The sequence below is a fragment of the Ixodes scapularis genome, unplaced genomic scaffold, assembly GCF_016920785.2.
Source record: "Ixodes scapularis isolate PalLabHiFi unplaced genomic scaffold, ASM1692078v2 PGA_scaffold2__306_contigs__length_199485367, whole genome shotgun sequence".
NCBI lineage: Eukaryota > Metazoa > Arthropoda > Arachnida > Ixodida > Ixodidae > Ixodes > Ixodes scapularis.
This window is the reverse complement of record NW_024609857.1, coordinates 129082741-129096551: the sequence shown is the minus strand read 5'-3', so window position 1 is coordinate 129096551 and position 13811 is coordinate 129082741. Positions and strand designations below refer to the sequence as shown.

General features: G+C 51.4%; 1 protein-coding gene across 1 annotated transcript in view; it reads left to right on the top strand.

Moving 5' to 3' along the window:
• Window positions 1–13811, top strand: part of LOC115329101 (4-coumarate--CoA ligase 1) — a 60124-nt gene continuing 46313 nt past the window's right edge. The window contains exon 1 of the mRNA XM_042292027.1: window positions 1–129. Coding sequence (XP_042147961.1) covers window positions 1–129 — 129 coding nt within the window. The remainder of the gene's footprint in view (window positions 130–13811) is intronic.

The window sequence follows — 13811 nt, the reverse complement described above, 5'->3', positions numbered from 1 at the left end:
ATGACACTCAAGGCCCGTATCGAAAATGGCATCGTCTATTCCCCATACCCATCGGAACCTGTGCCGGAAATGACGCTTTACCAGGTGGTGAAACAGTCCCTCGAGCAATATGGCTGCCGAACTGCTCTGGTAAGCCTGACAACATATGCTCACTGTAACGGTGCCTTTGTATATATAGGGTGTCTGAAATACCCAGGCACGATCTAAAATGAACCGTAACAATAAACGCCTCCACGCAGAATTGGGAAGTAATCCATTACAAGTAACTGATTATTTGTAATCCGTTCTTTTTCAAGTAATTTTGTAATTGTTACGTTAATTCTTCTGCGACCGTAATTTGTAATGCAATTTCGTCACAAATATTAGTAACGGATTACTTTAGTTACTCGTTCACTTTTCTTAAAATATGAACATAATACAGAAACTAGAGCGATATGAGCAGTCGATCCAGCAGCATATAGAGAGAGCAAGTTCAACAAAAGAATAACCGAGAAGAAAACACGATTTTTTTATGACCGGTCACTTGAACCGCTGGAATAGCGTGCAAGGCATATACAAATATGCGAAAAAACAAAGATCAAAAAGTCAATGCCGAGTAGGCGTTGTCTTTTGATCTCTTAGCGGAGGTAGATGATGCTACTGAACATGATCGCCGCTAGCTTTCTTTGCGGAATTGCAGGTATCATTTCCAGTTAACAGAGTGCGCCTACATTATTTCCCTTAAGTACAATATCTTATTTTTACAATGCCTACCATAATGCGAGCGTGTGCGAAAATGGAAATCAACGCTGCAAAAATATTTTTTTTAAAACATCAAAATTATTTTTATGGTTTTCTTGACAAGTGCAGAAAAGTAACGTGAAAGTAATTTGTAACGCAACGAGTAATCCGTTATTTTCAGCCAACGTAATTTGTGACGGTAATTCATTACATTTGAGGCTCCGTAATTCGTAACTGTATTTGTAATCTATTACATTTTCCAATTAACGGGCAGAAGTCTGCCAGCACGTAGCAATCTAAACTTTTTGTCAGAGGTGTATTTCACATGTCCGTATTACCATGGAAAATTACAAAGCGTAGCTTTCTTTATGTATAAAAAACAGGGCCAAAGAACTAGCCAGGGTAAACGGCAGACGGTGATGCATATGATCGAATCGAGTGGCGGGGTGCGTTTGGCTGTTTGGCGCACGTATTGATAGATGCCGTCAGCTATTAGCGATGTGCGCGGCCAAAAGCGTCGCTGTGGTCGGCTTTCCACGATTGGCCAAACCATGGGCATATGAGCACTGTCAGATTGTCAACTTTGACGGTGTTAGTTTCGGATTGCAATGGCTCCTAGCTTCTACTGTGCTTTTTAAACACACCATCGAACTCGTCGTCGCCTTCGATTGTAAGTTGCCAGAATAACAACTGGTGACGTCACGGCAAGGCAAATCCAAATCGTGATGTCATGGAGGGAAACCATAAGAGGGCGCCATCGAAACATCTCGGCGCTAATACTCCGTTTCACCTTATGTTGTACCACAGAGAAGGCTAGAAGCACGAGCTCATAGCGTTGGGAGCTGCTCTTAACGCACGAGAGCTTGTGCCGCCGAGATATGCCCTAGAGCGAGGAGCTCGCGCTTGTACCCTTTCCTGCGGTACATCATAAGGTGAAACAGAGTATAGGAGCAGCGTGCAAAGGTGTAGCTGACCAGTGAAAGAAAGCGGACGAAACGTACACGAAATCCGTCGGCAGCAAGAGCGCCTTTGGTGCCGTCGTTATGCAACGGCATTTTATTTTATTTTTGTTACTTTAAGCTTTTCTATCGTTGCCCGCTTTTAATTTTAAACCAAAGGTACCCTAGAAAAAATATTATGTTCATTTTATAGACCACGGTCGGTCGCGAGCAGTCTCAATAAGGGGGTAGCGCCATCTATCAATACGTGCGCCAAACGTGACCCATCACTCAACTCTGTCGTCTGTGTCGCCGTCAGCCGTTGACCCTGGCAAGTTTTTTGGCCTTATTTTCCGCAGAAAGGGAGATACGCTTTGTAATTTTTACAAGATAAAACCAACCTGTTATTGCGGTTGCGGATTAGCGAGTCACGAAGGCTGTACAGACTGAACAATTACTTCAGGTACTTGAGACAAACACCACATTTTCCCCACACAAATGTGATATCCGCCCAAAGTTCCAGTTCACACTTGCGGCGAATAGCGCGCGGGAGGACGGTGCACTGTTGGTAGGTACCGACGTAGTGGTGCCAAGCTGCTTGCCCTTCTGTGTTGCCAGAAGCCTGTATGCTTGATATTATTGCTGGTTGAAACGGGTTTGGCAGTTCCGAAGGCCGGAGGTAAAACATCAACTCTGCCTTCCTGTACAGAAAATGGTGTCTTCGCCTTGTTCAGCGTCGGGCCGGATATGTTCTTGGCCACGACGCCAAATGACAGTGCCATAGTCGTGCTCTACCTGCAGCTTGTAAGAGACGGGTCTACTCCTCGATAGAGTGGTGTCCTTCAACCACTTTTTCCATGGTCAGCAATTCAACACTCGAACTTGTTCGCCAGCCTGGAGCTCTCGCGCTCGGAACCTTGTTTAACCTGCAACTCCCCCGCCCGGAACAGATGTCTGGCTCCGTTTCCTTCCACGGACGGCTTGACAGCGTCTGACGACCTTGTACTGAGACATCTCCCCAACAGCAAAACAGCTGTTGGCTCTCCAGTTGTTAAATGTGGTACATTGTAGTAATATACTAGAAACTAGTTCAAAGTTTGTTGCATGGACTTGGAGGCCATTCCCTCGCGCAACGCTGCCTTGAGTGTCTGCACGAACCTTTCTGCTAACCAGTTACTTCTTGGGTGATACGGTGCCGTCAGAACGTGGCGCGCTCCACTACCCTTCAGAAAACCTTTAAACTCTTGCGACGTGAACTGGGTACCATTATCTGAAGCCAATGTATCCGGACTTCCAAAGCGTGAAAACAGTTCTTGCAGCTTTTCAATCGTGCTGAACGATGTTGCCGACTGCATTACGAAAACCTCGGGCCACTTGGAGTGAGCGTCCACGACTACCAAAATCATTTTTCCTCCAAAAGGTCCAGCGTAGTCAATGTGGACACGCTGCCACGGCTTCGTAGGCCAAGCCCAAGGATACAACGCTGCCCGAGTTGGCAGGTTACGCTTCACTTGACACTGTTCACATGCTTTCACGTGGAGTTCAACATCACTGTCCACCGACGGCGACCAGAAGTAACTCTTGGCGTGTTCCATGGCACGTACAGTACCTGGCTGCCCTTCGTGGATCTCTTCTCGCAGCAAATTCCGTAACTTCTCCGGCGCTACGACTCTCAGTCTCAACCTGAGGCACACGTGGTGTGACGTCCCTCAGCGTACATAGTGGTGGCCTTACTAATGAGGTAAGGCCACCTTCTGGAACCGTCTGAATATGCATTTCGCAAAATCTAGTTTGTTTTTATCGGCAAGAACGAATAGGTTTGGTCCCGAGTGACAACCAGTACGGGGAAGTGACGTCACGTTAAGGTCATGTATGCCCCTGCAGCACGGTGAAAGGGTCGGGCATGCAGCGTCCTTGGCGATGCGTCAGTATATACTTCGTTTCAGCTTCGGTCCGAGCGCGGCCGATGTTATGAGCCGAAGGGCCAATCAAACAGCGAAAGAGGCACAACGTCATGGCGCGCTTTCTGCAATTGATAGGACCAGCCGGTATTCGCCGTTTCTCTGTGCGTGCTCCACTGCCGGCTAGTTCTATAAAGCGCAGAGAGCACGCCATGACGCTGCGCTTTTTGCGTTGTATGATTGGCCCTTCGACTCATAACATAGGCCGCGCTCGGACCTAAGCTGAAACGAAGTATAGTAAGAGTGGCACGCGCTATTTGACCGATCAGATAGTAGGTTCGTTCGAGTCGCCAGAACTGGCTGAACTATTTCAACCTGGAGCATTTGATTCAACCGGAAGTTTTCACGGTTGCTGCACTGGCGCGTTCGATTCATATCAGGGGCCCTAATCTGGACACTTGGCGCAAAAGTCGGCGCGAAATCTGGCGGCTGTGATTGGCCAACGCCGCACTTGACCTTGGCGCCGGCCAATCAGAGCCACCGGATTTCTCGCCGACTTTTTCGCCAAGTGTCCAGATTAGAGCTCCAGTTCTGAACGAGTTGAGACCCAGTTCCTCAAAACCTTGCACCGGCTCCGAAGTCAGTTCAGCGTCCGTGAAGAAGCAGACGACGAAAGCAGATGCCATCGGCTTTCGTCGCCTGCTTCTGCATCCTGCTCAAATGTCTGCAATGTTGGACAATAACGCCGAGTCGGGGGTTATAGTTTCTCTCAAACTAATGTACCCACGGGGGACGCGGAAGCGGGATCCTAAGTGGGGTAGAAATTAGCTTAAATATGATATTTTAAAAGCGTCTTACGACCTGGTCGCGCAGGCGTGGCTCCCTGTAGTGAGTGTCTGAAAATAGTGAGAAGCCAAAGAACAGTTGCCCAATAAAAGCTGCCTAGCACAGAAAATAATAATCATAAAAAAAATCATAGCCCAGATACTTTATTCTTTGCGTTTTGAATGTTTTAACCGCTCGTAAAGATGAACGACGGGGTCATTTTTATACCGTGAAAAGACGTGTCTATCAGCACTATATGCGCTTTACACATGCGCCAGAATACAGCCGCCATTGCTGACATTCTCTTGTTTTACCGAGATACCGAGCCACTGAGATTGGTGTGGACGAGCCTCCACAAAGGCCAATGCTGCGGAGCAAGACAGAATAAAATATAAGATGTCAATAACCTGGCCTGCTACGGTAATAATGAAGTGAAGTAAACGTAATAAGGGGGAACAAAAACTGAAGGTCAGCTATGGCGGCACCCATGCACAGCTGTTGCAAAGCGTCTATATAAGCGCGACCGGAATTCTGGCGAGCCTTGAACACACTCTGCATCACCTTCGATTGCTATTTGGCTTAGAATCGTCAGTCGTTTTTCTATACCTGCTATGGAACAAAGGTTTGGGCTTGAAATATAGAGAAGGTAAACATCGTTCATTGATGAAGAAAAAAGGTGTAACTAAAGCAATTACATTTATACAATGTTAACAAAGGTACATACTATTCGATATAGGACCCAAATAAGAAAAGCGATCCATGGTATTTTCCGGCGAAGAGATAACACGCATGCGCGTTTCCCCATAGGAATGCAAAAGAGCACAGCAAAAGTAGATTGGTTGCTGTCTGGTTCAAGTTGGCACACCGGAAGTCGCATAGACACTAACACCAGCTGAACCTCTAACTACATTATAACTCCATGTGCACGGGTCCCGCACCCCTCTGAACTCGGAAAGAACTTGTTCAGAACTTTTTGGACAAATCGAACAAACCTATAATGTCAGTCGATGGAATTGAAATCAAATTTTGCCGTGTGGCAGGGGTGCCTGGAACACATCAACGATTGCATTGTTTACCGGGTCACAAAAAACACTGGTGTCTTCATTTCCGCCTAATGACGTCATACAAGTGCCATGCTGTCGCCGACCGCGATCCTGGCGGTGTCCCAGGAGCGGTGGGTGATGTGGCAAACACCAGTTCTGCTTCAGGTCTCTCTCTAATGTGACACTCCACTGACACCGTACAGCCAGAAGTTGAAACGCTGTGATGACAGCGACACTCGCGACCGTTCGTGCTTTTCGCCAGCATTTCTACGACCAACCGCCAGGATCGCGACATCCAACAGCGTTACAGGCCGGCTTTTGTGGCGTCACTTGTTGCCACTTCGGGACTACTTTTGAAGTATGGGCAGCATAGGACGCTAAACACAAGAGTCGGAAACGCGCTTCAGGCACCATGCGGAGCGCAAGTTCGTCTGCTTCTTCCACAAGGGTTGCGATAATGTCAGAATGCCGAGCTCTTATTGGCTGATTAAAAAAAAAAAAAAGAAACAGATAGACCTTAAAGCGTCTAGCATTGAGGTCTACCCACTATCCTTTCAATCAAAGCCAATCAGAATTCGGCGTCATTCTGACGTCACCGCAACCCCTGCGCAACGTTACTAGATTACCTCAGTTGTGGAACTCCCGCAAAAGCGGCTACCCCGCTCACTCACTTCAGTCCGGCTCCCGTCGTTCGAAGCGCCATCGAGATTTTCATTTACGAACTTTGTGCTCCATAAAGTACGGTGGAGTGCCATCTAGACGCTGTGCTTCGAAACGTACGTATTCCATAGTATAGACTGCAGTTATCAAAGCAGCCGTCAGGCGCGTCGAACGACGGGAGGCGAGTCCTGGTGAGTGAGGGGGGGGGGGGGGGCGGTACTGCTGCATCCATGAGCAGTTCCACAACTGACTGAATCTAATAACGTTGCCCCTGCGCAAGAAGCAGACGACTTGCTCTCCGCATAAAGCAGTGGAAGCCGGGAGAGTTGGGTCAGTTGGCCAGCTGCCAAACTCGTGCACCGCAAACCAACTGCGCGTGTTCGCACGCGTCGCGTGTTCACAACGTTGGACATATACGTACAAAAAGGAACAGAAAGCTTGTTGTATTAAAAAAACAAAACAAAAACTTTTTCTTACGCATTTTTTAGAGCTTGAGGTGACTGGTGTCCCGGGTGCCCCCATGTCGCGCTCCCCGAAGCTTTACCGAGCCTTTCCAGAGGCGCCTCCAGTTTTTGCTACCATAAAACAAACACGTTAAAAAAAAAAAAAAGGCTCGTCGTTTTATTTTTTATTTTTATTTTGAGTGCGTGTGTACCTAATTGCATGCTCGCTTCCACTCTTTTGGGGTGTAATGTCTTAGCAACAAAACAAGCAGAAAGAATATTTCTTTAGTTTATAGGCATAGTAAGCTGGAAGTATGCGCCGACAAGAAATCTTGCAAAATGCAGTTATTGGTTTAATTACTATAGAGCTTTCGCCCTGCCACTGCCGTTCATTTAGGCACCATTGCGCCGCTGTCGTCCCTGAGGCGAATATCAAAATTGACGCCGCTCCTTTACCCGACTAAAACGGGGATGGCAACTTTTTTTCCTGGCATAGATTGCTTTCTACTCGCTCTTTTCTGTGGAGACGCAGCAACGAAGAGCAGTTTTGCGCTGGAGCACGATAGCCAACTCTCTGGAATCGAACTCCACCGATACTCTCCAAGGGTTCGATGCCCGCATAATCGTAACGCCCCCGAACACCTCGTGCGTAAAACTGGGGGAAGTGTTTTTAATGCTTTTCTGAACAGAACCTCCTATCCCACACTCTTAGAAAAAAGGGTCCGTATAGTCCTCCCTAAAGGGAGGAACGTTCTTGACACATATGTTCCTTCAGAAAGGGAGAAACTTTCGTCCCTAAAGTAGGGGAGCAAAAGTTCCTCCGTCGCCTGCATCTCATTATGGCGGCCACGAATCGAGCAAATCGAGCTCATCCAGAATCGAGCAAATCGAGCTTTACTCCTGCAGGTAAAGAAACTTGCGTTTCGAAAGCATGCAGTCACTCAGTCTTCTCATCGTCAGCACTGCGATGTTAAACGGAGACAACCGGCACCCAGTTCGCGCACTTTATGTCTTACCATTGCTATTCCTCGAGTCACAATTCCTTCGTCAACCGTTGCGTCAACCGCACATGACGGAGGAGTGGTAAATCATCCGCCCGCAAAACCAAAAGCCGCTCTAAAAAAAAAAAAGCAAATCCGAAGCAGCCTCTTGGCTCATCTCAGCACGGTAAAACGAAATTATGGCGTAGCAGCGTAGCATAAAAGGGGGTTAAATCGCTTGCCACCAGATGGCAGGGTCAAGAAGAGTAATCGCAAGTAGCTAGGCTAGGTGGCGCTAGGTACCGCCCAATTCATGGGCTACAAAAAAATATTTTTATTTTCTCACGCCACCATTGCGCTGCGGGAACCTCTATTATACACATGTAGATGTTCAGCTGAACATACATTGAGCACATACACATGCATCGCACATACAAACATCAATACAACAACACAGTAACCCGACCACTACTCCCGAGCCCTGCGTTGCCGTCTTTAATACTGGTCGTTTTGAACGTACGGACTTTCTCGGTGACCCCCTAAGCAATAAAAAATATTCCCAGCATGTTGATTTTTTTCCAGCAATGTCATACATCTGAGAGTATTTTTAATGGCTCAGGGAATAAATCCCTTATTAAAAAAAAAACGCTCGATCACGTCGTAATTATTTGAAAACCAATAAATCGAGCCGCTCCCATGCGGTTCCAAGCCATGAGTTTGTTTCCCCGCACGGCACTTCGTAGCCAGCATTTCTATTGCACTGTTTTTTTTTTTTTTGTTTTTTTTTTTATTTGCGCTGTTCGCGCACGGCTGCAATTGCCGTCTTGAATTAATCTCTGAAGAGAGCGGATATTCACTTAGCTGGAAGTGATGCTTCACGGGCAGAGAAATCGCTTTTCGATCAACTTGAATGCAGTCAAAGCCGCGACTTGCGCTCATCCCAGCGCGCCACTTGGAGGGCAGTTTCTCCACGAACCGTAGTATATTTAAACAGCAAAATAAAGGATAGCTTTTTTTTCGATTTTACCTGTTTTTAATGCTAAAATTCCACTGTAGATAAACGTACTTTCCGTCATAATTTCGTACTGTTCAGTCTTTTCCCCAGAGCGTAATCGCTCTCGATGACCGACAGTCACATTGGCCACTGTACGATAGGAGCTTACCGTTCAGACCAGCGTTCCAACATGACTATCCGCACGTCGATCGACTGCACCTAATCCCTCAAGTGGTCTTAAACTCTTTAATGTAAAGCGGAATGTCAAGTCGCTTGCGTCGACTGCCGGCAGTCGAACGCTTGCGTCGACTGCCGGTTCGTGGGGTAACATAGCGTCCAGCATTGTCGTTACCTTGCGCCCATGCACCAGTTGAAAGGGTGTCACTCCGGTAGTCTCTTGTACGGCCGTGTTATAGGCAAATGTGACGTACGGCAGCACCTCGTCCCATGTCTTGTGCTCCACGTCGACGTACATGGAGATCATGTCGGCGATGGTCTTGTTGAGTCTCTCCGTTAGCCCGTTGGTCTGCGGGTGGTACGCCGTGGTGCGGCGATGGCTGGTGTGGCTGAGACGAAGGACTTCTTGCGTCAGCTGGGCCATGAATGATGATCCACGGTCTGAGATCAGGACTTCGGGAGCGCCGTGCCGGAGGACGATGGATTCAATGAAAAACTTGGCAACTTCCACGGCAGTTCCGGAAGGAAGGGCTTTCGTTTCGGCATACCGCGTGAGATAATCTGTGGCGACGATGATCCAGCGATTTCCCGACGTCGACGGCGGAAAAGGGCCAAGTAGATCCATTCCGATCTGCTGGAAGGGTGCTGTTGGCGGAGGAATTGACTGCAAGAGTCCGGCCGGCCTCGTCGGAGGTTTCTTTCGTCGCTGGCATTCATGACATGATCGCGTGTACATGTGGACGGTTTTGGGAAGCTTGGGCCAGTAATACTTTTCACGAATACGTGCCAGGGTCCGGCTGTAACCAAGGTGTCCGGACGTCGGGTCGTCGTGGCAGCCTTGAAAGATCTCCTCCCGGAGGTCGGTCGGGATTACCAGCAGCCATTTAGAGTTGTTGTTCCCGAAGTTCTCTTTGTAGAGTACACCTTGTCTAATGGCGAAGGTCGGCAGCGCTCGTGAAAAAACACGTGGCATGGCACTCCCGCGCCCTTCCAGGTGCTCTATTAGTGCGCGCAGCTCAGGATCGTCTCGTTGACGCCGGGCCATGTCTTCGATGTTCACTGCGCCCAGAAAACACTCGTCGTCATCGTCGTCGCTCCTGCCGGAAGGTGTTGCGACGGGAGCTCTGGACAGGCAGTCGGCGTCGCTGTGCTTGCGGCCTGACTTGTAGACGACGGTCATGTTGAACTCTTGTAGTCGGAGACTCCACCGCGCGAGGCGTCCTGACGGGTCCTTGAGGTTCGCAAGCCAGCAGAGCGAGTGGTGGTCCGTGACTACCCGGAACGGGCTCCCGTATAAGTACGGACGAAACTTCGTGATTGCCCAGACGACCGCAAGGCATTCTTTCTCAGTCGTGGAGTAATTTCTCTTCGCCTTGGTCAATGTCCGACTTGCGTAGGCGATGACTCGCTCGGTGCCTTCTTGTACTTGAACCAAAACCGCGCCAAGCCCTGCGTTACTTGCGTCCGTGTGAATCTCGGTTTCCGCATCCTGGTCGAAATGTCCAAGAACAGGAGGAGTCTGCAGTCGTCGCTTCAGCTCGTCAAATGCCTGCTGCTGTTCATCGGCCCATTCGAACTTCTCGGCGTCCTTCGTGAGGTGTGTGAGCGGTGCGGAAATTCTTGCGAAATCTCGAACGAAGCGCCGATAGTAGGCACATAGCCCAAGGAACCTTCGGACGGCCTTCTTGTCTCTTGGCGCTGGAAATGCTGCGACGGCACGAGTCTTCTCGGGGTCTGGGCGGACACCTTCGTTACTAACCACGTGGCCGAGGAACTTCAGTTCGTCATAAGCGAACCGACACTTTGACGGCTTCAGGGTGAGTCCGGCGGTCCGTACGGCTTGGAGAACTGCTCGGAGTCGTCGCAAGTGCTCGTCGAAGTCGCTGGAAAACACGACGACGTCGTCGAGGTAGACGAGACAGCTCTGCCACTTCAGTCCTGCCAGTACGGTGTCCATGACACGTTGGAAAGTTGCTGGCACCGTGCACAGTCCGAAGGGCATCACTTTGAACTCGTACAGTCCATCCGGCGTGACGAAGGCTGTCTTTTCTCGGTCCCTTTCGTCGACTTCGATCTGCCAGTAGCCGCTCTTCAGGTCCATCGATGAGAAATATCGAGAGTGGCGCAGCCGGTCTAGAGTGTCGTCGATGCGGGGGAGTGGGTAGACGTCTTTCTTCGTCACCGTGTTCAGCTGCCGGTAGTCTACACAGAAACTAAGCGTCCCGTCTTTCTTCTTAACCAGTACGACTGGAGAGGCCCAAGGACTGCTTGAAGGTTGAATTATGTCGTCGCTCAGCATTTCTTGAACTTGCTCCTGGATCGCCTGCCTTTCTTTAACGGAGACTCTGTATGGCGATCGATGCACAGGGCGCGCGTCGTCCTCGGTAACGATGCGGTGCTTCGCAACGGTGGTTTGGCGCACCTTCAACGACGTGGCAAAGCAGTCGCGGTATTCGGCGAGAAGGTTAATCAACTGTCGTCGTTTCGGGCCCGGGAGTTTAGGGTCAATGTCGAGCTGCGCTGGCGACGCACTGTTTTGCTGAGGTGGCGAGAATTCGTCAGTAATGGCGGCGACAGCGGCGGAGTTTTGGAGTTCCTCGACCTGGCCCACGGCTGCACCTTTTGTGAGGTGTTGCGCTTCATTTCGGAAGTTCGTGACGAGGACCACAGTGTGGCCATCCTGAAGTTCAGCAACTCCTCTTGCGACGCCTATTCCTCTTCCCAGAAGCAACTGGAGGCTTCCTTCGAGCAGAACTTCGCCGCAGAAATCTTCGGTGATCCCGACGGGTACGAAAACACTCGACCGCGGCGGTAAGTTCACGTGGCTGGCGAGGACTCGGACCGCAGATGACGTCGCTTTGGGTTCCTCCGGTGGTGAAACAGGCTTTCGCAGCGTCAACCGGTTTGCTCCGAGGTCGATGACGGCGCCATACTCGCAGAGGAAGTCCATTCCGAGGATAACGTCCCTCGAACAGTCTTGCAGAACGACGAACTTTACAGGGCACGTCTCACCGTGGATCTCGACGCGAGCGGTGCATCGCCCGACTGGTGTGATGAGGTGCCCACCGGCGGTTCGTATTTGAGGTCCATCCCACGGCGTCGTGACTTTTCGAAGGCGGCGGGAGAGCCTCCCACTCAAAACTGAGTAGTCTGCTCCGGTGTCCACGAGTGCCGATGCGTCGTGGCCGTCGATGATGACGTTTAGGTTGTTGGACACCGTTTCAGGAGCGTCGTTTCGGTCTCCGGTAGCGTTCGAGTGGGGGCCCTCCGACGTTCGTGGAGGATCTTGGCGTCGGTCGTCTTCGGCAACTCCACCTCCAGGGGTTGCCGCGCCTAGTTTCCCCGGCGTGGAGCGAGGGGCGACAGGCTTTCACGTCGGGGTCGGTGCATCGGCGAAGCTGGACGTCGTGGTGAAGGCGATCGGAACTCTCGGCGGGACGCAGGCTCGGGGGACTGGGGTCGTCGCAAGTACTCGTCGATCTCCCGAGGGCGTTCACCATACCTGGGACGCGGGTCGCTTGGGTGGAATCCGCGCAGCCCGAGTCGTCGGTATGGGCATCGGCGGTACACATGGTCAGCTTCCCCGCAGTGGTAACACAGCGGGCGTCGGTCGGCCGTCCTCCAGACGTCTGTCTTCCTCGGCGCAGGTCGGTCTGGGTGAACGTGCGCCTGATCTTCCTGTCGTCGGGGATACTGCGGCGTTGGGGCGTCTCTTCGGGGTGGCGCCGCGGCTTGGCGGGGAGCTTGCGGCGGTCGTCGGGCTATGGCAGCGTAGCTCAACGTTGGTTCCTGCGGTGCCACCGTGGTGACGGGAACCTCTGGTTGGAGCGCCCGTTGTACTTCCTCGCGCACAGCCTCGGCAATGGAAAGTGTCGCTGGACGACTTGCGGCTAACAGCAACTGGCGGAGTTCCTCCCGGACGACCTCCCGGATAATTTCGCGGATATCCGTACCAGGAGCGTGCTCGCCGCCAAGCAGCGCGGTTGCAGCGACACTTGGATGTCGCTGGTAGTGGGAAGCGCGCGCTTGGAGGGCGCGCTCGATGTTTGTCGCCTCGGTGACGAAGGCTTCGACGGTGCCCGGCGGGTTGCGCACGAGGCCTCCAAAGATGTCGTCTCTCACCCCGCGCATGAGGACCCGCAGCTTCTTGTCGTCTGTGGCTCGTGGGTCGGCACGGGCGCTCAGGCGGAGGACATCTTCTACGAAGCTTGTGATGCTTTCGTCGGGGCCCTGCGTTCGAATTCTGAGGAGATCTTCTGCCTTCTCCCGTCGGTGTAGGGTGGCGAACGTCCGCTGCAACTCGGCCGCACAGATGTCCCACGACGTAAGCGAAGCCTCGTGATTCTCGAACCAATGCCTCGCAGTACCCTCCAGCGAAAAGTAGAGGTTCTGGAGGCACTGCTCCGCAGTCCATCCGTTGTGCCGCGCCACACGCTCGTAGTGCTTGATCCAGTCTTCGACATCCTCATGGATCTCGCCGTGGAAGGGAGTCGGCGTACGGGGAGCGGCGGGCAGGTAGACGACGGCAGGAGCGGCGGGGGTTGGCGACTGGTCGGCCATCGTCGGCTTCGTTGGCTGCTTGGTCCTGGGCGGCAGAAGTCCGAATTCCGGGTGTAGGCCTTGGGTGCGACGACTGAACCGGATCTCGGTAGTGCCTTCGTCGGTTCTTCGTGGGCTTGGCGTCGGACTTGCACTGCGAACCCTCGGAGGGGAACGCTGCACGGGCATGCGTTACCCCGCACCTCCACCAATATGTCACGGGGGGTGACCAAAAAAACAATAGATGCACAGGAAGAAATAAACGTTTAATGTGGCGAACTTGTGCCAAAAATAAAAGAGTACAAAAGATAATAACAAAGCGTCGCGGGCGTCGAAATCGGCGAAACCGCAGAATCGAGCGCTGGGGCGAGACTGACTCCGCTCGCCTTGCGGAATCCCTTATGTACCCTCGTGGGTTTCTGGATCGTTCGGCGTAGAAGGTTCGGTGTGTAGAACATTCTAACCTCGAATCAGCAAGACGGTTCTCGAATTCACTAGAACATCAAATTACACTGTCAACAAAAATGTGTAGTCGCGGCCAGGAATCGAACCCTGGCCTTCTGCGTGGGAGGCAAGCGTGATAACCGTTAG